We start from the raw sequence: 27,636 nt of genomic DNA on the forward strand, positions 1-27,636 counted from the left end.
AGTTTGGAAATTTTCTATTCCTCTGTCTTCAAGTTCACTACTTTTGTATTCTGTTGTATCCAATCCATTCTTAAACCACTGAATAAGCTTTTAATTTAATCAAGTGCATTTCTCAGTTCTAGACTGTCCATTTCTTTTCTATGTGTTCTAGTTCTCTATTTGAAGTATCCATTCACTTTAGCCATTATTCCTTCCATTTCCTTTAAACATCATTGTTATTTTAAAGATTGTAAAATATAGCATCAATATCATATGTAGATCTTTTTCTAGTGACTGCTTTTCCTGATTATCAGTAACATTTTCCGACCTCTTCACATGCTTTGTAGTGTATTGTGTATAAAAGAATGTTGTAATTGTATATCTCAATCACAAAATTGTATCTATGTAATATCAGTCATGATGTACTTTAAAAGCAGAATATCAGTATTGCTTTGCTATTCCTACGTTGTATTTGTTAACATCTTTCATCCAAGAGTTTTTAATCATTCTATAATCTTTTAATTAAAAAAATTCCTATTATAATGTTTTTCCAGGATGAAGTCATGGTTTTTTTTTATTCTAATACTAAAATTCTTTTCTCTATAATTACCATTCTACGAAAAAAAAATACTCTTTCTTGAAGATTTTCCCTTGTCCTGGGTCTGCAACCATTCAGGTTAGTTAAATAGTTATATATTTTATCCCTGAATCCCTACTGCTTAGCAAAGTACTTAGTGCAGAGTAGATGTTCTAAAACTGTTTATTGAAAGAATTAGCAAATGGTCAACTAGTAGCCAACCCAAACCACTAAGTCATGTTGACTCACAACACATGAAATTGTATTCAAAATTAGCTGTAAATGTGTGATGAAAAGTGTTTACACTACCATAAACTTTGAGAACCCCCATATTTGAGTCATAAAGAATGATTTCTTACCAGCTCTTCTCAGACCTACATGGTGAGTCAGTGATACAGAAGATGACCTTTGCTTCGGGATAGTCAGTGGATTTGAATTAAAAGGCCCATTTAGATAGCATCCTTGACTAAAAGGGAAAAATAACAGGTTAAAATTTTTAAAAACTATGAAAAGTTTCATCTTTTTTCCTTATGGTCCTCAATTTAATTAGCAAATATAGTCTCATAAATTCAGAGTTTGGGCCTATAGTGCCTAAGGTCTAAAGCAGGAGTCAGCAAACTTTTTCTGTAAAGAACCAGATGGTAAATACTTTGGCTATCTGTTCTCTATTGTAACTACTCAACTCTGCCACTATAGCACAAAATCATCCATAAACTAAAATAAACAAATGGGTATGGTTTTGTTTCAATAAAATTCTACTTACAAAAAAACAGGTTATAGACCAGATTAGGTCCATAGGCTATAGACTGCTGATCCCTGGGCTAAAGCAGGTTATAACAATTACTTTGAAGGTTTCTTGAAACATAGGCTGCTGGTCTCATTCCCAAGGTTTCTGATTCACTATGTCTGGGGTGGGGCCATATAATCCGCACTTCTAACAAGTTCTTATATGATGGAGTTTCTGATCTAGTGACCTCACTGAGAACTACCGGACTAAAGTACAGTTTTTCATTTTTTTCTGTTCCCTATCCTCACAGATGTTGACAACTTTTATTAGTGTAGGCAAAAAACAAGCAGTAAGCAAATAATACCACCCAATGAACTCATCACCCAATGAACTCATCTACCTGCCAATGCTCTGTCATTCTTCGTATTTTCATTGTGTGAAAATAAGTAATTCAAAACCAAACTTTTGGAACTTTTGAGACTTAAAGGAATGTGATTTTGGGACCTCAGTCATTAACAGGCAGCTGTAACCTAGGTAGATACAACCTTGATTTCCCTGATTACAGATTAGCCTTTTTCCCCCCTAACTTACATTGCTTTGCTAAATGCTACAAAAAAACTAAAGGATGTCAGAGAAGACTCCTTCCCTCTTTACTGTTGATCTTCATTACAGATTAACTTCCCTTTTTCTTCTCTTACACAAAGATATGTTTTCTAAGATGGAATGTTAAGTATATTCTTTAAAATTGGAAAAAGAAAACAAACAAGCTAACTAATCAAACTGCTGTAATTCAGAAGCCAACTTTGTGTGGAATATGTTATTCTGCTAAATATCTTTGTTTTCTGCCTATACAAATATGATCCTAACTTTTAAACTTTGAAGCACTGACCCTATTTCCTTGGAGTCTGTGTTTCCTGGATAGGCATCCTCAGCTTGTGTTTGAATACTCTTTTAAGCTGGATTCTTATTCTTTTGATTATTTCATACTGGCAATTGCTTACATGTGGAGTGGCAAAGACTGGGAAAGAAGAGTAACAGTACCACCCAGGGCAACATTCAAATAGAAAAATCTGTGTGTTCCCGGGTAAGACAGCCGAATAGAAAGAGCTCCAGTCTGCAGCTCTCAGCAAGATCGACGCAGAAGCCGGGTGATTTCTGCATTTCCAACTGAGGTACCCGGTTCATCTCACTGGGACTGGTTGGACAGTGGGTGCAGCCCAAAGAGGGTGAGCCGAAGCAGGGTGGGGCATCACCTCACCCAGGAAGAGCAAGAGGTTGGGGAATTTTCTCCCCTATCCAAGGGAAGCTGTGAGGGACTGTGCTGTGAAGAAAAGTGCATTCCAGCCGAGATACTACGCTTTTCCCACAGTCTTCGCAATTCACAGACCAAGAGATTCCCTCCGGTGCTTACCCCACCAGGGCCCTGGGTTTCAAGTGAAAAATTGGGCAGCCATTTGGGCAGACACCAAACTAGCTGCAAGAGTTTTTTGTTGTTGTTGTTGTATTGTTTTTTCCATACCACAGAATTCCATACCTGGAATGCCAGCAAGACAGAACCCTACACTTCCCGGGAAAGGGGGCTGAAGCCAGGGAGTCAAGTGGTCTGGCTCTGCAGGTCTCACCCCCACAGAGCCCAGCAAACTAAGATCTACTGCCTTGAAATTCTTACTGCCAGCACAGCAGCTGTCTGAGATCCACCTGGGATGCTCAAGCTTGGTGTGGGGAGGGGCATCTGTCATTGCTGAGGCTTTAGTAGGCGTTTTACCCTCACAGTGTAAACGAAGTCACCCAAAAGTTTGAAATGGGCAGACCCCACTGCAGCTCAGCAAGGCCACTGAGGCCAGACTGTCAGATTTCTCCTCTCTGGGCAGGGCATCTCTGAAAAAAAGGCAGCAGCCCCAGTCAGGGACTTATGGATAAAACCCCAATCTCCCTGGGACAGAGCACCTGGGGGAAGGGATGGCTGTGGGTGCAGCCTCAGCAGACTTAACTATCCCTGCCTAATGGCTCTGAAGAGAGTAGCGGACCTCCCAACACAGCATTCAAGCTCTGCTAAGGGTCAGACTGCCTCCTCAAGTGGGTCCCTGACCCCCATGTATCCTGACTGGGAGACACTTCCTAGCAGGGGCCGAAAGACATCCCACACAGGAGAGCTTTTGCTGGCATCGGGCAGGTGCCCCTCTGGGACAAAGCTTCCAGAGGAAAGAACAGGCAGTAATGATTGCTGTTCTGCAGCCTCTCCTGGTGACCCCCAGGAAAACAGGGTCTGGAATGGACCTCTCGTAAACTGCAGCAGACCAGAAGCAAAGGGGCCTGACTGCTGGAAGGAAAACGAACAACAGAAGAATAGCATGTCCACTCAAAGACCCCATCCGAAGGTCACAAACATCAAAGACCAAAGGTAGATAAACCCACAAAGATGGGGAGAAATCAGCACAAAAAGGCTGAAAATTCCGAAAAACACAATGCTTCTTCTCCTCTAAATAATCACAACTCCTCACCAGCAGGGGAACAAAACCGGATGGAGAATGAGTTTGACAAACTGACAGAAGTAGGCTTCAGAAGGTGGGTAATAACAAACTAATCTGAGCTAAAGGAGCATGTTCTAACCCAATGCAAGGAAGCTAAGAACCTTGAAAAAAGGTCAGATGAATTGCTAAATAGAATAACCAGTGTAGAGAAGATCAAGCAGAAGAAAGGATATCAGAGATTGAAGATCAACTTGATGAAATAAAGCAAGAAGATAAGAGAAAAAAGAATAAAAAGGAACGAAGAAAGCCTCCAAGAAACATGGGACTATGTGAAAAGACTAGATCCACGTTTGATTGGCGTACCTAAAAGTGACAGGATAAATGGAGTCAAGTTGAAAAATACTCTTCAGGATATTATCCAGAACTTCCCCCAACCTAACAAGACAGGCCAACAATCAAATTCAGAAAATACAGAGAACACCACAACGATACTCCTTGAGAAGAGCAACCCCAAGACACATAATTGTTAGATTCACCAAGGTTGAAATGAAGGAAAAAATGTTAAGGGTAGCCAGAGAGAAAGCTTGGGTTACTCACAAAGGGAAGTCAGCAGAAACCCTACAAGCCAGAAGAGAATGGGGGCCAATATTCTTTTTTTTTTTTTTTTTTTTGAGATGGAGTCTCTCTCTGTCACCTACAATGGAATGCAGTGGCGTGATCTCAGTTCACTGCAACCTCTGCCTCCCAGGTTCAAGCAATTCTCCTGCCTCAGCCTCCTGAGTAGCTGGGATTACAGGCGCACACCACCAAGGCTGGCTAACTTTCGTATTTTTATTAGAGACGGGATTTCACCATGTTGGTCAGGCTGAACTCAAACTCCTGACCTCGTGATCCACCAAAAGAAAAGAACTTTTAACCCAGAATTTCATATCCAGCCAAACTAAGCTTCATAAGTCAAGGAGAAATAAAATCCTTTACAGACAAGCAAATGCTGAGAGATTTTGTCACCACCAGGCCTGCCTTACAAGAGCTCCTGAAGGAAGCACTAAACATGGAAAGGAACAACCAGTACCAGCTACTGCAAAAACACACCAAATTGTAAAGACCATCGACACTATTAAGAAACTGCATCAACTAAAGGGCAAAACAACCAATTAGCATCATAATGACAGGATCAAATTCACACATACTAACCTTAAACATAAATGGGCTAAATGCCCCAATTAAAATACACAGACTGGCCGGGCGCGGTGGCTCAAGCCTGTAATCCCAGCACTTTGGGAGGCCGAGACGGGCGGATCACGAGGTCAGGAGATCGAAACCATCCTGGCTAACACTGTGAAACCCCGTCTCTACTAAAAAATACAAAAAACTAGCCGGGCGAGGTGGCGGGCGCCTGTAGTCCCAGCTACTCCGGAGGCTGAGGCGGGAGAATGGCGTAAACCCGGGAGGTGGAGCTTGCAGTGAGCTGAGATGCGGCCACTGCACTCCAGGCTGGGCGACAGAGCAAGACTCTGTCTCAAAAAAAAAAAAAAAAAAAAAAAAATACACAGACTGGCAAATTGGATAAGAGTCAAGACCCATCAGTGTGCTCTATTCAGGAGACCCATCTCACCTGTAAAGACACATCAGGCTCCAAATAAAGAGATGGAGGAATATTTACCAAGCAAATGGAAAGCAAAAAAAAAAAAAGGCAGGAGTTGCAATCCTAATCTCTGATAAAACAGACTTTAAACCAACAAAGATCAAAAGAGACAAAGAAGGGCATTACATAACGGTAAATGGAGCAATGCAAAAGAACTAACCATCCTAAATATGTATGTACCCAATACAAGAGCACCCAGATTCATAAAGCAAGTTCTTAGAGACCTACAAAGAGACTTAGACTCCCATACAATAATAGTGGGAGACTTTAATACCCCACTGTCAATATTAGACAGATTAGACAGAAAATTAACAAGGATACTCAGGACTTGAACTCAGCTCTGGACCAAGTGGACTTAATAGACATCTACAGAACTCTCCACCCCAAATCAACAGAATATACATTCTTCTCAGTACCTCATTGCACTAATTCTAAGACTGACCACATAATTGGAAGTAAAACACTCCTCGGCAAATGTAAAAGAACAGAAATTATAACAAACTGTCTCTCAGACCATAGTGCAATCAAATTAGAATTCAGGATTAGGAAACTCAGTCGAAACCACACAACTACATGGAAACTGTACAACCTGCTCCTGAATGACTACTGGGTACATAATAGAATGAAGGCAGAAATAAAGATGTTCCTTGAAACCAATGAGAACAAAGACACAACATACCAGAATCTCTGGGACACATTTAAAGCAGTGTGTAAAGGGAAATTTACAGGACTAAATGCCCATAAGAGAAAGCAGGAAAGATCTAAAATTGACACCCTAATATCACAATTAAAAGAACTAGAGAAGCAAAAGCAAACAAATTCAAAAGCTAGCAGAAGGCAAGAAATAACTAAGATCAGAGCAGAATTAAAGGAGACAGAGACACGAGCAGTCCTTCAAAAAATCAATGTGAATTTCAGGAGCTGGTTTTTTTCAAAAGATCAACAAAATACATTGACCACCAGCCAGACTAATAAGAATAAGAAAAGAATCAAATAGACACAACAAAAAAAATGATATAAGGGATATCACCACTGATCCCACAGAAATACAAACTACCATCAGAGAATACTATAAACACATCTACACAAATAAACTAAAAAATCTAGAAGAAATGAATAAATTCCTGGACACATACATCCTCCCAAGTCTAAACCAGGAAGAAGTCAAATCCCTGAACCAATCAATAACAAGTTCTGAAATTGATAGCCTACCAACCAAAAAAAGTCCAGGACCAGACAGATTCACAGCTGAATTCTACCACAGGTACAAAGAGGAGCTAGTACCATTCATTCTGAAACTATTCCACTCAACAGAAAAAGAGGAAATCTTCCCTAACTCATATTATGAGGCTGACATCATCCTGATACCAAAACTTGGAAGAGTCACAACAAAAAAAGAAAATTTCAGGCCAATATCCCTGATGAACATTGATGTGAAAATCCTCAATAAAATACTGGCAAACCGAATCCAGCAGCACATCAAAAAGCTTATCCACCACGATCAAGTAGGCTTCATCCCTGGGATGCAAGGCTGGTTCAACATACACAAATCAATAAATGTAATCCATCACATAAACAGAACCAATGACAAAAACCACAAGATTATCTCAATAGATGAACAAAAGGCCTTCAACAAAATTCAACAGCCCTTCATGCTAAAAACTCTCAATGAACTAGGTATCAACGGAATGTATCTCAAAATAATAAGAGCTATTTATGACAAACCCACAAGCAATATCATACTGAATGGGCAAAAGCTGGAAGCATTCCTTTTGAAAATTAGCACAAGATAAGGATGCCCTCTCTCACCACTCCTATTCATCATAGTATTGGAAGTTCTGGCCAGGGAAATCAGGCAAGAGAAAGAAATAAACAGTATCAATTAGGAAAGGAGGAAGTCAAATTGTCCCCGTTTGCAGATGACATGATTGCATATTTAGAAAACCCCATCGCCTCAGCCCCAAATCTCCTTAAGCTGATAAGCAACTTCAGAAAAGTATCAGGATACAAAATCAATATGCAAAAATCACAAGCATTCCTATACAACAAAAATAGACAAAAAAGAGAGCCACGTCATGAGTGAACTCCCATTCACAACTGTTACAAAGAGAATAAAATACCTAGGAATCCAACTTACAAGGCATGTGAAGGACCTCTTCAAGGACAACTACAAACCACTGCTCAAGGAAATAAGAGAGGACACAAACAAATGAAAAAAACATTCCATGCTCATGGATAGGAGAAATCAATATCGCAAAAATAGCCATACTGCCCAAAGTAATATATAGATTCAATGCTATCTCCATCAAGCTACCATAGACTTTCTTCACAGAATTAGAAAAATCTACTTTAAATTTCATATGGAACCAAAAAAGATCCCTCATTGCCAAGACAATCCTAAGCAAAAAGAACAAAGCTGGAGGCATCACGCTACCTGACTTCAAACTATACTACAAGGCTACAGTAACCAAAACACCCTGTTTGCCTGGGTGTCACCAGGAGAGGCTGCAGAACAGCAATCATTACTGCCTGTTCTTTCCTCTGGTACTGGTACCAAACAGATATATAGACCAATGGAATAGAACAGAGGCCTCAGAAATAATACCACACATCTACAACCATCTGATCTTTGACAAACCTGACACAAACAAGCAGTGGGGAAAGGATTCCCTACTTAATAAATGGTGTTGGGAAAACTGGCTAGCCATATGCAGAAAACTGAAACTGGACCCCTTTCTTACACCTTACACAAAAATTAACTGACGATGGATTAAAGACTTAAATGTAAGACCTAAAATCACAAAAATCTTAGAAGAAAACCTAGGCAATACCATGCAGGACATAAGCATGGGCAAAGACTTCATGTCTAAAATACCAAAAGCAATGGCAGCAAAAGCCAAAATTGATCAGTAGGATCTAATTAAAGAGCTTCTGTACAGCAAAAGAAACTATCATCAGAGTGAACAGGCAACCTATAGAATAGGAGAAAATTTTTGCACTGTATCCATCTGACAAAGGGTTAATATCCAGACTCTACAAAGAACTTAAAGAAATTTACAAGAAAAAAAAAACACATCAAAAAGTGGGCAAAGGATATGAACAGATGCTTCTCAAAAGAAGACATTAATGCAACCAACAAACATGAGAAATGCTCATTATCACTGGTCCTTACAGAAATGCAAATCAAAACCACAATGAGATACCATCTCACGCCAGTTAGAATGGTGATCATTAAAAAGTCAGGAAACAACAGATGCTGCAGAGGATGTGGAGAAACAGGAATACTTTGACACTGTTAGTGGGAGTGTAAATTAGTTCAACCATTGTGGAAGACAGTGTGGTGATTCTTCAAGGATCTGGTACAAGAAATACCATTTGACCCAGCAATCCCATTACTGGGTATATATCCAAAGGATTATGAATCATTCTACTATAAAAACACACGCACATGTATGTTTATTGTGGCACTATTCACAATAGGAATGACTTGGAACCCACCCAAATGTCCATCAATGATAGACTGGATAAAGAAAATGTGGCACATATACACCATGGAATACTATGCAGGATGAGTTCATGTCCTTTGCAGGGACATGGATGAAGCTGGAAACCATCATTCTCAGCAAACTATCGCAAGAACAGGAAACCAAACAGCGCATGTTCTCACTCGTAAGTGGGAGTTGAGCAATGAGAACATATGGACACAGGGAGGGAAATATCACACACTTGGGCCAGTCCAGGGGTGGGGGCCTAGGGGAGGGATAGTATTAGGAGAAACATCTAAAGTAGGTGACGGGTTGATGGGTGCAGCAAACCACCATGGCACGTGTATACGTATGTAACAAAACTACACATTCTGTACACGTACCCCAGAAGTTAAGGTATAATAATAACAGTAATAATAAGATAATGAATTGAGCTTTCAAACACTTAGTCATGCAAACAAAATTAAATCTCATAAACATGTTCTTGTCCGTATCATTCACAGCATACAAATACTCTAAAAGCTTCTAGTTTAAAATAAAAAAGAAAACTCAAAAAAGAGAAAAATCTGTGTATTCTACCAAAGTCCACTCCCTGATTCCCTGATTAATAGTCAAGACAAAGAGAGATTTCTCCTTTCAGAATGGCACCACAGCACTGCTCCAATGTCTTCTATCTTGATCCAGGGTCTTTCAATAATTTCTATATATCATACATTCATTTAGCTATTTAGAATTAAGAGTTACAGGTCAAATGATAGGTTATCAGATTAGTTCCCGAATCTTCCCATTATGTCCTGGCCCAGCAACAGATAAATACATACCTCAATAAAATTACATAAATCAATACGAAGAAAGCAGAAGACAAGCAGAGTAATAGTTCCAATGATTACTAACAGTTGGTAGGAAGGTGATTAAAGTCAGACTTGGTGTGATACTGTGAAATACATATTTGGTTTTAGTCCAGTGCCTGTTTCCTAGCATACAACTCCTAAAATCCTGAGGATCTCCAAAGTGTCTTTTTGTATGCTAATGAGTTGACTGATGGCCCGCAGCTCCTAGGCAGTTTCAGGATGGAGGCTAGTCACTTGAAATATCAAGACAGGATTAGAGGATGGGGGTTTTCAGCTCCACTCCCCAACCTCCAGGGAGAGGAGAGGGACTAAATTAAATTTTAAAAAGCTTAAATTGCTCACCAATGGCCAATGATTTAATCAATCATGCCTATAAAATGAAGCTCCTATAAATATCCAGAAAGGACTGGGTCTGAGGAGCTTGTGAACAGCCAAACACGTGGGGTCTTCCAGGAAAGTGAACAAGAACATGTCCACAAGCCAGGAGGGTGGCATAACCCAACTCCACAGGGGCAGAAGCTCCTGTACTCAGGTCCCTTCCAGACCTGTCCTTTGTATCTCCTCATCTGGCTGTTGATTTGTATCCTTTAAAACACTCTTTGTAATAAACCAGTAAACATGCTTCCCTGAGTTCTGTGAGTTGCTCCAGCAAATTACTTGAATCCAGGGAGGGGGCTGAGGGAACCCTGATTTATAGCAGGTTGGTCAGAAGCACAGGCAAAATAACCTGAGGCTTGCTATTGGCATCAGAAGTGGGGATTAGTCTTGTGGGACTGAGTCCTTAACCACTATGATCTGACGCTATCTCCGGGTAGATGGTGTCAGAAATAATGGAATTAGGCTGGGCACGGTGGCTCATGCGTGTAATCCCAGTACTTTGGCAGGCCAAGGCAGGCGGATCATGTGAGGTCAGGAGTTTGAGACCAGCCTGGCCAACATGGTGAAACCCCATCTCTACTAAAAAATACAAAAATTAGCTGGGCGTGGTGGCATGTGCCTGTAGTGCCAGCTACTCAGGAGGTTGAGGAAGGATAATTGTTTGAACCCGAGAGGCAGACGTAGCAGTGAGCCGAGATGTTGCCACTGCACTCCAACCTGGGCAACAGAGTGAGACTCTGTCTCAAAAAAAAAAAAGAAAGAAAGAAAGAAAAAGAAATAATTGAATTATAGGACACCTAGCTTATGTCTACTATAGAACTGCTTGCTTGCTTGCTTGCTGCTGGGGAGAAATCCCCACACATCTGGTATCAGAAATGTGCTGTCAGAGTATGGTGGAAGAAATTGAGTTTGTTTTTCTTTTTCTACTCACTTGGGAATGAGTTGTCAAAAGCAAACAAACAAGAGACATCAAAAGTTATGGTCCCTGAGCTAAGCTATATTTTAAGAGCTGACTTCTAGAGAGTCAATACAAATTACCTTAATAAGGTCTGTACCAACTCAGTTTCAATGCAGTTGTATAAACTTGGTAATTGTAGATGTCTAAATTTACAAAGTTATTCTCTTAAGAAGCTGAGTAGGATGACACAATTAGCCCTCTTGAATTGCTGGGGTTCAAATAGGGTCAAGTTTGCTAATATAACCTTGGTGTAAATCTCTGATAAATTATAAGGCACAGTTATGGAATGACCATATGGAACGGCACTATGACCCTTAATCTTGCCTTCTGTTTAAGTTTCAGATCTGGGATGAGACTTCTCTGGTCAGAAAGTTCCAAGAAAGCTTGTTTTCCGGACTTGCTGGTGATTGAATTACCCATCTCTGAGTTCTAGTTTTAGTGCAAGTTGAATATCCCTTATCTGAAAGTCTTGGGACCAGAAGTGCTTCAGATTTCAGGTTTTGGAATATTTGCCTATGCACAATGTGATATCTTGGGGATAGAACACAATATTCACTCATATTTCATATACACATAGCCTGAAGGTAATTTTATGTAATATTTTAAATAATTTTGTGCATGAAACAAAGTTTTGACTGTATTTTAACTGTGACCCGTCTCATGTGGTCAGGAGTGGGATTTTCCATTTGCAGAGTTATGTTTGTACTCAAGAAATTTTGAATTTTGGGGCATTTTGGATTTGGGATGCTCAACCTATACTTAAGAGTTAAAAGAAGACTGAACTGCTATTTTTGAACTGAGTGATGGGACCCAGTCTTCTCTGAGGTCAAGCAGCATATATATTCAGGGCTCACAGGTCACTCCTTTTGAACAGGTTTTCCCTGGGGAAAAAAATAGGCAAGTTGTGTTCAATTGCCCTGTGGGCTATCAACTATAATTGATAACTCCTACACTACCCTCCTACTCCTACACTAAAGAGACTTGCTTTTAAACCCGTGAGTCACCATTTATCTTCACCACTGCTATGTAATCAAATCTAATAACTCATTTCCTGGCAACAGTATTTTATCCAAATACCTTATATATATATTTCATTGTTTGTATTTTAATTATTTTGAAACATAATTTAGCTTAATTTTCAAATGGAGTTAAACTAAGAACAAAATTATCAGAAAACATCAAGGAAGAGTCTTAAACAAGTTATATGCCTATTGTTTTTACCTAGAAAGCTTTCCATATCATTTTTCTATCTCATTATTTGAAAGACTGCTCATCTGTGTTAGTTCATTTACTTTTTCCAAGTAAGGGTTGCAGCTCTGTCATGAGGTAATAATTGGGTTTCACATTCTACACTAGGAATTTCGGCGTTATTCTATAGGACTGGTAAAGAGTCCAAAAATGCAATGACTAGAAAAACTATATACAGTCAGCTCTCTGTATGTGAGGTTTCTACATCCACAGATTTAACCACCCCCAAATCAAAAATATTCAAGGAAAAACAACAGTAATAAAAAAAGAATAAAAAATAGAGTATAACGATTCTTTACACAGCATTTACATTGCATTAGGTATTATAAGTAATCTGGAGGTGATTTAAAGTATATGAAAGGATGTGTAGAGAGTATATGCAAATACTACACCATTTTATTTAAAGAACTCAAGCATCCATGGATTTTTGTACCCATGGGAAGGGGAGGGGCCTGGAACCAATTCCCCAGGGATACCCAGGGACAACTGCAATCACAGTTTTATTTAAGGAAGATTTGTAGTGTAAGGTAGAAGATTAATAAAGTCAAGAAGGATACTGGAAACTGGAATTAAGAGGCTAATTCAATAGCCCAAGTAAACAGCAATGAAAGCATAAAATAGTATAGGCACAGTGATAAAGGAGAAGAAGGAATAGAGAGTAAAAGATAATGCAGACAGATATCTGACAACTGTCATCTGTAGAATAAGGTGACAGGATGCAAAGATAACACCAAGTCTCTAAGTAAATCAATTTTGTAAGCAACCACTCCACTAGAGGATGGCAGCATTGTGCCGGGAAATAAAGGCAGAACAATAGTAACAGAGAAATCTGGTTTCAGGTACACGCTCAGGAAATGAGAGGCTGGAATCATATTGAAATCAGTCAGGCAAACTGTGATCAGAATCCAAAGCTCAAGACTCAAAATCAAGGATATGAGATCTCGATTCTGGAGTACTCTAATATAAAGTCAAGATGATTTCAGAGTCATAAATCTATTAGTTTTGTGCCACTAAAGTCTAAAGATTCCTGAACAAAACATCACTACACATTAAAGATCTACAGCTGCACTAATATGGATGTCGCATGTATCTACAAAACAGTTACATATGGCTCTTTATATCTGAATGAAATTAATAAGAATTAAATCACATTTAAAATTCAGTTCCTCAGTTATACTAGATACATTTCAAATGATTAACAGCCACATGTAGCTAGGGAGTACCATATTAGACAGTGCAGATATAAACTATTTCCATCATTACAAAAATTTCTATTAGACAGCACTGATCTAGAGATTTGAATCTGAAAAGGAATAGTGGTTATAAATGTTTCATATATTCCCATCATAACCCACCTATGTGCAAAGTACACATAGATATTTATTACCAAGAGGCTCCAGCTTCTGCAAACCAGAAAAGATATGTCTACCCTGGTCTCTTTAAAACAGATGTATATAATACCACCAATTAATTTATGCTCCAAATTTCTAAATATTTTATGAGGCATAAATTTTGTTTTAATGAGAGTTAAGTCATTATATAGAACCTACCTACATTTAGCTTTATATAATAAACACTTTTCAGAGTTAAAGATCAGTTTTCTCTGGACTATGCCTCTGTTTTAATCAATTATCTGAGGCAGCAGGATAAAAATGACCTTAATTCAATGTATCAAATGTTTCTTTAACTGCAAATGCATTGCTGTTACATCAGTATGAAAGGTTAAAATATAAAACATTTTTATCATTCCTTTTAAACCCCAACTATATTCTCAAGATAATGCTACCCATAGTTAAGAAATACTGTCACATTTTCTGTTCCTGACATCATTCACTTCCCTATATCCTGCTTCCTTTACCACAAAAAAAAAAAAAAAAAAAAAGACTATGATGTTCAGGTCATGGCAAATTTTGGACCAGTGCTCATTTTCCTGTACAGTACTCTTCATACTTCAATGCATTCCTGTTTTAGACATCGCTCCATTCAATTTTTCTTTTACAAAAAAGGAGCTCAGCTGCTTGAATATATTATACAAGATTCGAATTAATAAATCACCTAAGAATCTAGAAAATTATAATCATCTTATTCTTTCAAATGCAAATATTAACATAAATTTTAACAAATATCTATGGTCCAATCCTGCCATCTACTGTTTCAAATGTGAAACGACGACAGCTCAAAAGTATAAAACACGCTCAATAATAACAGAAAGTGGTTAACGCAGAATTTGTGCCAATTCCAATCTTATATTAACATAATTAGAAAGCTGAGTAAAGAAAATTATGATAAACTCAAGCAAGGACCAGTATCTTTCCTGGTTTTCAAAAGACAAAGTACTGTATTATTAAATCCTTTGTTATCAGGGTAAATGTATATATTTACATTCAGGAGATTTCAGCTCCTGCATTTTCCCAGCCTCATTTACTTAAAGTTACTGATGACTTTCATTTATAAGATTAGCATTGTTCAGTTCCAAGTAAATCCTCAACAGAATACAGAATATATTCGTTGTCTCAGTCTCCAGGAGCAACAGGATTTGAAAGTCTGTTTACCTTCAATCTAACAACTGTGATGACCCTTGGAAACGTGCTCCTCTTTTCAGAAGTCAGCAACTCTGCAGACCTACCTCTGGATACTATTCATTGGATTGGTGGCTAACCCTGTAATGGCCACTTCTGTCGATTTAAAAACTTCCCCAGCACCCAGTCCTGAGTTGATCCTAATTTCCCTAAACTATCTCATGTTCTCAGGGATCCAGCACATTTTGTACCCAGCCTATCAAAGTTTTAGGGCAAGACACATTAGCTTCTTTTTAATAATCAGTTTCTCTATTTTACCATATTATTACTACACATGTTGTCCTATACCTAAAATACTTCAACCATTCCTTTCTGCTTACAGAACTGAAACATTATCGACAGAAACAAAGTAGATGCATTTGATTCAAGTTTCTTAAAAGGCTCTGCCGATTTTACCTTGAAATGCCAAATTCTTGTTGAGGCCTTTTGCCATTATTACGTTCCCATCTTGAAGACTGTTCAACAGGTAGCAATCCTGAAGTTCCTGAGCTCCTCCTCAGCTGTGGAGTTGGCGAACTATTCCTATTTAGTCCCTGTTGAATAATTTAACAATGGTTTAAAATGTCACTCTTTAATATGCTATATATGTAATATTAGTGATGGCACATGCAAGTATCAATACAAAGTATATTTTTAACATGTACAGAGAAAAAAGAAACATTTAATCTGAAAATCTGTCAATTTACTCCAAATTTCACATTCTATTTTGTTATTCTATTCCTCTTCCTCCTACTAAAAAATATGTCTGAGCTCTATAATTTAAACTAGATTCTTTTCCTTTTATACATTTTACTACTTGTTTCATGAGAAAGAAACAATTGGCAATTTAAAAAGTGGATATGAAAGATTTACCCTGAAAATCAACTTCAGAGGACAATCTTAGGATCAGGGATGATTAGCCCTATATTCTAATTTTTTTATATTTTCAGTACAGTGCTATGGAATTTACTTAGTGGTTAATCAGGAGAAACTGCAGGATTCTGAGTTTGAATAAATGACTGAGTTAAATACAGAACACCTTTAGCATTAATATTTTGCCCTAATTTTAAAAAATATCCTCAACTAACCCAAATGTTCAATTAACAATATTCCATTTTTGACCACTATAAATGTTTTACTGAGATTTACATAATAGTTTCTGCTTTTTATGAATTTCCTCTATCAGCAGACACTGCAGCGATCTCAGAGATAAATATCTGTCTTATATTTCAGTTTTCCCAAGGACATTGATTTTGTAAAGGTTATAGCTAATTAGACCTGCAGTGAAAAAGTCCTTTATGCTAATATCCTTGTTGACTGTAATTTAGGTTCACATGATCTTTCTTTGTTTTTAACGTGTATAAGAGAGTTGTATTAAGTTATCTGTTCCTTTTCCCTTTGGCCTATTGTTTTTTAAATAAATGCCGTTGCCCTTTTCTGAAGTAACATCAGGCTTTTTATATGTTTTTCCAAAAGGAGAGACAAATTTGATACAGAATTCTAATAAGGAGTTTAAGGAACACAAAGAAAAGGAATAAGGGTTATTTCCTGGTTCTTATATGACTTACTCTATCAGTAGATTCCAGAACCCAAAATAACCTTGATTAACTACAATGCTCAGGAAATGAGGCATCCTGTTTAATTAATATTATGTTTAAAATGTTCCTAAAATGTACCAGCACACTTTTCTACACACTAAATACTGATATCAATATGATTTCTGATTTAAAATTTTAAGAATTACTATTTTTAAAAATTACTATCCTGAGTATCAAATATCAATAGAAAATGCAAAGGAGGGGTAGAGTGAAAACTAACTCAAGAATACATTAGAGTTATTTTATTTATGGTTTATTGCTATGCCCTCTGAATGCTTGTGATTAATCTCTTTCTTATAAGGTAGACTGCTGAAAAAGAAGCCATATAACTAAGTACTAATTAATTGGGTTTTGACTAATGTAGGTGCTACTGTATAAACTTTAAAAAAATAAAAGTATCACATAACTGTGATCCAGATTGTGACCAGTACTTTTGAAATCCTTTTCCTCTAATTGGGTTTGCTTAATTTTTCCACATTTCTAAACCCTAATGCTGACAACTGACAAAATTAACTGATAATCAGAATTCCTACAAAAACTGTATTTATCTATTTCTAAGTTCTATAAGCATTATTACAATTGACAAAATTAACTGAAATAAATTTCATCTTCTCTTGGTTAGTTTCCTTATCTGGAATAAAGTGGTTGAGTAAAATAATTTCTAAAATGTTTCTAGTTTTAAAGTTTTATGATTTTAGCTATTGGTAAAGATACTAATAGTCAAATAAAACAAGTAAAAGCACTCTGAATAAGGATAATGCATACCAACTTAGAACAGTATTTATTATTTTCTAAAGAAAATCCTATTTTGAAATATTTATATTTTAAAGAGAAATTAATCATCTATTCTAATGATATAAAAATCAATGCCTACTGGGCTACCGTAATCTCCAGTAGGTATAAAAGGGGGGAAAACAGGGTTCAAAAAATATAAAAATCATTTTAAAATAATGATATGTAATTCATAAAATGAATATTATAATGACCATTTCTTCTTGGCTCAACAAGAACAATTCCTGGATTCTAAAGAATAAAATAGAGCAATAAAATGATCTGGCTACTAGTTTGTTGTACCACCCTGGAACAAAATTTGCTTGTTGTTCTCTACTTAACAAGAATAATAATACATAGTTGTTACCATTCAAATTATAAGTACTAATCACAGCAATGTACTTAAAATAAAAACTGAATACTCAACTATAATTATTTGAGCTTATAATTGCCTCTAACATCCCAAGCAGCTCAATATTATGTCTGGTCCTTGAAAGGAAAATTGTATTTTATATAGAATTTAAAGGAGCAGTTAATTTGAAAATATCATTAAATTTGACAAATAGGTTTGGATGATTACTGTATTTTGACCTTGTTAAGTTTTCTATCCCCTTTCTCAGCTGGGTCCTCTATTTCAGAGCAGGGGTAAAATCCAGGAAATGGTGTGAGAGGATTAATCTTTGGCCTACAGGAACCTGAGAAAGCACCCATTAAGCTACTGATACTCCGTAGAGAGGAAATGACTTGTGGTGGAAGGCTTGGATCAATCAGAAGATCTGAAACCATATTGCGAGCCTCATTTAGCACTGAAAGATCAACTCCATTTCCGCCTCCAGAATTCTAGAAAGAAAAAAAGTGAAATTTTCATTCATTTGTACATGGTATAAATAATATAATAAGTGGTATAATTCTAACTTAAAATTTATATATATATGTAGCAAATAACCGTGAACTTTAATTTTTTTCTTTTTCACTAGCTGATTATCACATTATATCTAATGGTATTAATTACTAACACTGAATTACTTAATGACAAGTATAAAACTAAATCTGTATTTACTTTAAAGTCTGTAATTTGAACATTTCATTAATTCATTGATTATTTCCTTTCCTTTATAACAAAATTTCTTTTAAACACACAAAGCACTTATTTCATTTACCTGACTCACTTAAGAGGCAGTCTAACACAGAGACAAGGTTTTGTAGCAAACATACCTGAATTTGAAACCTAAACTTTAATCTCACCTGTGTGACCTTGAGCAGTTTACTTAATCTCTGAAAATTTCAGTTTCTTCAATGTAAAAAAAGGATAGTAATGTCTACCTTATTATGGGCTAATATGAGAAATCTGATAATATATGTAAAGCAAATAAAGAAGTGGATAATGTATGACTTAGAGCATTAAAAGTATTACTATTAATATTATGGAAAATGATGAGATAAAAATACAGAAAAAAATGTTATCAGTTCAAAAGAGAGCGATAACTTAAAGATGAATAATTAACAAAAACCTCACAGACAGGGTAGCATGAGGCAAGGCTTTAAAAAATTGGTAGAAAAAAATTTTTTAATTTAGAAGAAATATGTCACTGATTTAAACATAAGATGATTTTTACTCTTCGAATAAACATATATATGACGTTCAATTTGATTACCCACAGAAATAAGTAGACTAACAATCAGAACAGTAAAAATGTTACTTTTGTTTTTTGTTGTTGTTGTACATTGAACTTACATTTGGGTATGTTTGGAATTAATTATTATTCAAATTAATGAGTTCACAATAAAACTGTTTATTAAAGTATCCTCAATACATTTTGGAAGTTAGAAATAATATGAACATTACACCAACACAGATACATAATGTCTGCTCTTTGTGGATTTTTTTTTTCTTGTGACGTGTTAATATGTATTAGTTTTTATTTTAAAACATTTTCTGATACCAGGGCATAGCCCAACTATTTCTAGCCTTTCTCCCTTGCAAATACCACTAATATAAACACCTGTCTATATATGTTACTGTGAACAATTAAGCATATTTCTTAAACACAGCTTTCCATAATCTGAATTGCTGAATGCAAACTAACATGTTAAAATGTTGCCATTCCTCTAACACTGCCCTAGAATATGTTGATCAAATCTACACTTCTAATTGTATATAACAGCACCTATTTTTCCATATCCCATTACAATTAGCAACTATGAATTTAATTAATCCCTACCTATCTGATAGCCAAAAAAAAAAACCTCTAATTTCTGCTTCAACCTGAATTCTCTAATATTGTGATTCTAAATGTTCCTTATAATATTTATATCGTTTATACTCCTTTTTCTGTGAACTTTGTCATTTTAACCACTCATTGGAATTCTGTAGTGGTCTCATTTAGCCACCACAGAATTCAAATGGAACACATACAAAACCAATTTTTGTTTGCAAGTAACGTTTCCTCAATACTGTTTAAAAACTGTTGAAACCCCATCAAAAAGTGGGCAAAGGATATGAACAGACACTTCTTAAAAGAAGACATTCATACAGCCAACAGACACATGAAAAAATGCTCATCATCACTGCCATCAGAGAAATGCAAATCAAAACCACAACGAGATACCATCTCACACCAGTTAGAATGGCAATCATTAAAAAAATCAGGAAACAACAGGTGCTGGAGAAGATGTGGAGAAATAGGAACACTTTTACACTGTTAGTGGGACTGTAAACTAGTTCAACCATTGTGGAAAACACCGTGGCAATTCCTCAAGGATCTAGAACTAGAAATACCGTTTGACCCAGCCATCCAATTACTGGGGATATACCCAAAGGATTATAAGTCATGCTGCTATAAAGACACATGCACATGTATGTTTACTGCCGCACTATTCACAATAGCAAAGACTTGGAATCAACCCAAATGTCCATGAGAGACAGACTGGATTAAGAAAATGTGGCACGCCAGGCGCGGTGGCTCAAGCCTGTAATCCCAGCACTTTGGGAGGCCGAGACGGGCGGATCACGAGATCAAGAGATCGAGACCATCCTGGCTAACACGCTGAAACCCCATCTCTACTAAAAAAACAAAAAACTAGCCGAGCGAGGTGGCGGGTGCCTGTAGTCCCAGCTACTCGGGAGGCTGAGGCAGGAGAATGGCGTGAACCCCAGAAGCGGAGCTTGCAGTGAGCTGAGATCAGGCCACTGTACTCCAGCCTGGGTGACAGAGCGAGACTCCGTCTCAAAAAAAATAAAAAATAAGAAAATGTGGCACATATACACCATGGAATACTATGCAGCCATAAAAAAGAATGAGTTCGTGTCCTTTGTAGGGACATGGATGCAGCTGGAAACCATCATTCTCAGCAAACGATCACAAGAACAGAAAACCAAATAGCGCATGTTCTCACTCATAGGTGGGAATTGAACAATGAGATCAGTTGGACACAGGAAAGGGAACATCACACACCAGGTCCTATTGTGGGGAGGGGGTTGGGGGAGGGATAGCATTAGGAGATACACCTAATGTAAAAGACGAGTTAATGGGTGCAGCACACCAATATGGCACATGTATACATATGTAACAAACCTGCACGTTGTGGACATGTACCCTAGAACTTAAAGTATAATAATAATAAAAAAAAAAAACTGCTGAAATTAGGAAAGAACAAATCACAAATTTACTGAGAGTACAGTGTGACTTTCACTTTAACAATACAAGGTAATTAGAATCTACTCATAAATATCTCCCATGAAAACAGGAATACCTCATGTAAAATAATCATTTTCATAGACAAATCTTTTTTTCATGATCAATTTTTCCTTTTGTTCATATTGTATCCTTTTAAGATAAACACTTATGTCAGGCCTTAAGTTTGCTATTTTATTGTTTTCTGTTGGTTTCTTCTGTTCCTTGTTACTTTGTTTTTTCTTGTTTTTCTGGGGTTACTAGAAGTTTTTATGATTCCATCGTGATTAATTTATAGAGCTTCTGAGTTTATTACTTTATATAGTTTTCTTAGCGGTTGTTCTTGGCAATACAATGTACATATGTGATTTATCACAGTCTACTGGTATCGACATTTTACCACTTTGAGTGAAGTGTGAAAACCTTACTACCAGTTAGGTCTCTACCTTGCCTACTTTTAAGTATAATTGTCTTGTCTTGAGTATCAGATGATGTTATAATTTTTGTTGCAATCATCAAATATGATTCATGAAACTCACAAGAAGTATAGTCTCTTGCATTCTCCCACTATTTCTTCTTGTTTCACTGTTCTTTCTTCCTTTCTGTTACTTCAAAAGTCCTTCTTTTATAATTTCCTTTCTGTTTAAAGCAGGGGTTCCCTAACCTTTTTGGCACCAGGGACAGGTTTCGTGGAAGACAATTTTTCCACAGGCTGGGTGGGGGTGCGAGGAGATGGTTTCAGGATGAAGCTGTTGTTCCATCATCCGGACCTTAGATCATTAGGCCTTAAAATCTCATAAGGAGTGCACAACCCCAAATCCCTTGCATATGCAGTTCACAATAGGATTTGTGCTCCTATGAGAATCTAATGTGGTGACGGATCTGACAGGAGGCAGAGCTCAGGCAGTAATGCTCATGTGCCTGCTGCTCATCTCCAGCTATGTGTACCAGTTCCTAACAGGCCACAAACCAGTACTGGTTGGTAACTCCTGGTTTAAAGAACTTTCTTTTGTCTTTCTTGCAAGGTAAGTGGCTCACTGACAAATTCTTTTCTTTTCCTTCATTTCACAATGTTTTCCCCTTCATTCTTTTTTTTTAAATTAATATTACACTTTGTGTTCTAGGGTACATGTGCACAAAGTGAAGGTTTGTTACATATGCATACATGTGCCATGTTGATGTGCTGTACCCATCAACTCCTCATTTACATTATGCATATCTCTCAATGCTATCTCTGCCCGCTCCTCCACCCCACGACAGGCCCCAGTGTGTGATGTTCCCCAACCTGTGTCCAAGTGTTCTCATAGTTCAATTTCCACCTATGAGTGAGAACATGCAGTGTTTGGTTTTCTGTTCTTGTGATAGCTTGCTCAGAGTGATGGTTTCCAGCTTCATCCATGTCCCTGCAAAGGACATGAACTCATCCTATTTATGGCTGCATAGTATTCCATGGTGTATATGTGCCACATTTTCTTTATGCAGTCTATCATTCATGGATATCTGGGTTGGTTCCAAGTCTGTGCTATTGTGAATACTGCTGCAATAAGCATATGTGTGCATGTGTCTTTATAGTTGCATGATTTATAATCCTTTGGGTATATACCCAGTAATGGGATGGCTGGGTCAAATGGTATTTCTAGTTCTAGGTCCTTGAGGAATCACCACACCATCTTCCACAATGGTGGAACTAGTTTAAAGACCCACCAACAGTGTAAAAGTGTTCCTATTTCTCCACATCCTCTCCAGCACCTGCTGTTTCCTGACTGTTTAATGATCACTTTTCCAACTGGTGTGAGATAGTATCTCATTGTGGTTTTGATTTGCATTTCTCTGATGGCCAGTGATGATGAGCATTTTTTCATGCATCTGTTGGCTGTATAAATGTCTTCTTTTGAGAAGTGTCTGTTCATACCCTTCACCCACTTTTTGATGGGGTTCTTTGATTTTTTACTTGTAACTTTTTTTAAGTTCTTTCTAGATTCTGGAATATTAACCCTTTGTCAGATGGGTAGATTGTAAAAATTTTCTCCCATTCTGTAGGTTGCCTGTTCACTCTGATGGTAGTTTCCTTTGCTGTGCAGAAACTCTTTAGTTTAATTAGATCCCATTTCTCAATTTTGGCTTTTGTTGCCATTGCTTTTGGTGTTTTACACATGAAGTTCCCGTCCATGCCTATGTCCTGAATGGTATTGCCTGAGTTTTCTTCTAAGGTTTTTATGGTTTTAGGTCTAACATTTAAGTCTTTAATCCATCTTGAATTAATTTTTGTATAAGGTGTAAGGAAGGGATCCAGTTTCAGTTTTCTACATATGGCTAGCCAGTTTTCCCAACACCAATTATTAAAAAGGGAATCCTTTCCCCACTTCTTGTTTTTGTCAGGTTTGTCAAAGATCAGATCATTGTAGATGTGTGGTATTATTTCTGAGGGGTCTGTTCTGTTCCATTGATCTATATCTCTGTTTTGGTACCAGTACTATGCTGTTTTCATTACTGTAGGCTTGCAGTATAGTTTGAAGTCAGGTAGCATGATGCCTCCAGCTTTGTTCTTTTGACTTAGGATTGTCTTGGCAATGCAGGCTCTTTTTTGGTTCCACATAAACTTTAAATAAGTTCTTTCCAATTCTGTGAAGAAAGTCATTGGTAGCTTGAAGGGGATGGCATTGAATCTATAAATAAATTACCTTGGGCAGTATGCCCATTTTCACGATATTGATTCTTCCTATCCATGAGAATGGAATGTTCTTCCATTTGTTTGCATCCTCTTTTATTTCGTTGAGCAGTGGTTTGTAATTCTCCTTGAAGAGGTCCTTCACATCCCTTGTAAGTTGGATTCCTAGGTATTTTATTCTCTTTGAAGCAATTGTGAATGGGAGTTCACTCATGATTTGGCTCTCTGTTTGTCTGTTACTGGTGTATAAGAATGCTTGTGATTTTTGCACATTGATTTTCTATCCTGAGACTTTTCTGAAGTTGCTTATCAGCTAAAGGGGATTTTGGGCTGAGGTGATGGGGTTTTCTAAATACACAATCATGTCATCTACAAACAGGGACAATTTGACTTCCTCTTTTCCCAACTGAATACCCTTTATTTCTTTCTCCTGCCTGATTGCCCTGGCCAGAACTTCCAACACTATGTTGAATAGGAGTGGTGAGACAGGGCATCCCTGTCTTGTGCCACTTTTCAAAGGGAATGCTCCCAGTTTTTGCCCACTCAGTATGATATATTGGCTGTGGGATTGTCAGAAATAGCTCTTATAATTTTGAGATACACCCCATTAATACCTAATTTATTGAGAGTTTTTAGCATGAAGGGCTGTTGAATTTTGTCAAAGGCCTTTCCTGCATCTATTGAGATAATCATGTGGTTTTTGTCTTTGGTTCTGTTTATATGATGGATTACGCTTATCGATTTGCATATGTTGAACCAGCCTTGTATCCCAGGGATGAAGCCCACTTGATCATGGTGGATAAGCTTTTTGATGTGCTGCTGGATTCGGTTTGCCAGTATTTTATTGAGGATTTTTGCATCAATATTCATCAGGGATATTGGTCTAAAATTCTCTTTTTTTGTTGTGTCTCTGCCAGGCTTTGGTATCAGGATGATGTTGGCCTCATAAAATGAGTTAGGGAGGATTCCCTCTTTTTCTATTGATTGGAATACTTTTAGAAGGAATAGTACCAGTTCCTCTTTGTACCTCTGGTAGAATTCAGCTGTAAATCCATCTGGTCCTGGACTTTTTTGGTTGGTAGGCTCTTCATTATTGCCTGAATTTCAGAGCCTGTTATTGGTCAATTCAGGGATTCAACTTCTTCCTGGTTTAGTCTTGGGAGGGTGTATGTGTCCAGGAATTTATCCATTTGTTCTAGATTTTCCAGTTTATTTGTATAGAGGTGTAAATAGTATTCTCTGATGGTAGTGTGTATTTCTGTGGGGTCGGTGGTGATAACTCCTTTATCATTTTTTGTTGCATCTATTTGATTCTTCTCTCTTTTCTTCGTTCATCTTGTTAGTGGTCTATCAATTTTGTTGAGATTTTCAAAAAACCAGCTCCTGGATTCACTGATTTTTTGAAGGGCTTTTTGTGTCTCTATTTCCTTCAGTTCTGCTCTGATCTTAGTTATTTCTTGCCTTCTGCTAGCTTTTGAATGTGTTTGCTCCTGCTTCTCTAGTTCTTTTAATTGTGATGTTAGGGTGTCAATTTTAGATCTTTCCTGCTTTCTCTTATGGGCATTTAGTGCTATAAATTTCCCTCTACACACTGCTTTAAATGTGTCCCAGAGATTCTGGTATGTTGTGTCTTTGTTCTCATTGGTTTCAAAGAACATCTTTATTTCTACCTTCTTTTCACTATGTACCCAGTAGTCATTCAGGAGAACGCTGTTCAGTTTCCATGTAGTTGAGTGGTTTTGAGTGAGTTTCTTAATCCTGAGTTCTAGTTTGATTGTACTGTGGTCTGAGAAACAGTTTGTTATAATTTCTGCTCTTTTACACATTTGCTGACGAGTGCTTTACTTTCAACTATGTGGTCATTTTTGGAATAAGTGCAATGTGGTGCTGAGAAGAATGTATATTCTGTTAATTTGGGGTGGAGAGTTCTGTAGATGTCTATTAGGTCCATTTGCATGGTGCAGAGCTGAGTTCAATTCCTGCATATCCTTGTTAACTTTCTGTCTCGTTGATATGTCTAATGTTGACAATGGGGTGTTAAAGTCTCCCATTATTATTGTGTGGGAGTCTAAGTCTCCTTCTAAGTCTCTTAAGGACTTGCTTTACGAATCTGGGTGCTCCTGTATTGGGTGCATATATATTTAGGATAGTTAGCTCTTCTTGTTGAATTGATCCCTTTATCATTATGTAATGGCCCTCTTTGTCTCTTTTGATCTTTGTTGGCTTAAAGTCTGTTTTATCAGAGACTAGGATTGCAACCCCTGCTTTTTATTGTTTTCCATTTGCTTGGTAGATCTTCCTCCATCCCTATATTTTGAGCCTATGTGTGTCTCTGCACGTGAGATGGGTCTCCTGAATAAGTCAAGACACTGATGGGTCTTGACTCTTAATCCAGTTTGCCAGTCTGTGTCTTTTAATTGGATCATTTAGCCCATTTATATTTAAGGTTAATATTGTTATGTGTGAATTTGATCCTGTCATTATGATGTTAGGTAGTTATTTTGCTTGTTAGTTGATGCGGTTTCTTCATAGTGTCGATGGTCTTTACAATTTGGCATGTTTTTGCAGTGGCTGGTACCGGTTGTTCCTTTTCATGTTTAGTGTTTCCTTCAGGAACTCCTGTAGGGCAGGCCTGGTGGTGACAAAATCACTCAGCATTTGCTTGTCTGTAAAGGATTTTATTTCTCCTTCACTTATGAAGTTTAGTTTGGCTGGATATGAAATTCTGGGTTGCAAATTCTTTTCTTTAAGAATGTTGAATATTGGCCCCCATTCTCTTCTGTTTTGTAGAGTTTCTGCTGAGAGATCCACTGTTAGTCTGACGGGCTTCTCTTTTTGGGTAACCCGACCTTTCTCTCTGGCTGCCCTTAACATTTTTTCCTTCATTTCAACTTTGGTCAATCTGACAATTATGTGTCTTGGAGTTGCTCTTCTCGAGGAGTATCTTTTTGGTGTTCTCTGTATTTCCTGAATTTGAATGTCAGCCTGCCTTGTTAGGTTGGGGAAGTTCTCCTGGATAATATCCTGAAGAGCGTTTTCCAACTTGGTTCCATTCTCCCCATCACTTTCAGGTACACCAATGAGACGTAGATTTGGTCTTTTCACATAGTCCCATATTTCTTGGAGGCTTTGTTCATTTCTTTTTACTGTTTTTTCTCTAAACTCCTCTTCTCGCTTCATTTCATTCATTTGACCTTCAATCACTGATATCCTTTCTTCCAGTTGATCGAATCAGCTACTGAAGCTTGTGCATGCGTCATGTAGTTCTCGTGCCATGATTTTCAGCTCTATCGGATCATTTAGGGACTTCTTTAGACTGGTTATTCTAGTTAGCCATACATCTAATCTTTTTTCAAGGTTTTTAGCTTCTTTTCGATGGGTTTGAACTTCCTCCTTTAGCTCCGAGAAGTCTGATCGTCTGAAGCCTTCTTCTCTCAACTTGTCAAAGTCATTCTCTGTCCAGCTTTGTTCCGTTGCTGGCTAGGAGTTGTGTTCCTTTGGAGGGGGAGAGGTGCTCTGATTTTTAGAATTTTCAGCTTTTCTGCTCTGGTTTCTCCCCATCTTTGTGGTTTTATCTACCTTTAGTCTTTGATGATGGTGACGTACAGATGGGCTTTTAGTGTGGATGTCCTTTCTGTTTGTTAATTTTCCTTCTAACAGTCAGGACCCTCAGCTGCAGGTCTGTTGGATTTTGCCTGAGGTTGACTCCAGACCCTGTTTGCCTGGGTATCACTAGCATAGGCTGTAGAACTGCAAATATTGCAGAAGGGCAAATGTTCCTGCCTGATTGTTCCTCTGGAAGTTTCCTCTCAGAGGGGCACCCAGCTGTATGAGGTGTCTTTCGGCCCCTACTGGGAGGTGCCTCCCAGTTAGGCTACTCAGGAGTCAGAGACCCACTTGAGGAGGCAGTCTGTCAGTTCTCAGATCACAAACTCCGTGCTGGGAGAACCACTACTCTCTTCAAAGCTGTCAGACAGGAACATTTAAGTCTGCAGAAGTTTCTGCTGCCTTTTGTTCAGCTATGCCCTGCCCCCAGCATTGGAGTCTA

The 27,636-nt window shown here is 37.6% G+C and overlaps 1 protein-coding gene across 2 annotated transcripts in view; it reads right to left on the minus strand.

Annotated features, from left to right (window-relative positions):
• The window catches only part of PDE3B (phosphodiesterase 3B), a 216,714-nt gene that overhangs the window by 62,434 nt on the left and 126,644 nt on the right, over positions 1-27,636 (minus strand). For both annotated transcript variants that reach the window (XM_023230954.3, XM_023230953.3), the window contains exons 3-5: positions 17,838-18,086; positions 15,295-15,431; positions 916-1,022 (exon numbers count right to left, since the gene is read on the minus strand). In XM_023230954.3, the coding sequence (XP_023086722.1) occupies positions 916-1,022; positions 15,295-15,431; positions 17,838-18,086 (493 nt within the window). The remainder of the gene's footprint in view (positions 1-915; positions 1,023-15,294; positions 15,432-17,837; positions 18,087-27,636) is intronic.

This window comes from Piliocolobus tephrosceles, chromosome 13 (genome assembly GCF_002776525.5).
Source record: "Piliocolobus tephrosceles isolate RC106 chromosome 13, ASM277652v3, whole genome shotgun sequence".
NCBI classification, from domain to species: domain Eukaryota; kingdom Metazoa; phylum Chordata; class Mammalia; order Primates; family Cercopithecidae; genus Piliocolobus; species Piliocolobus tephrosceles.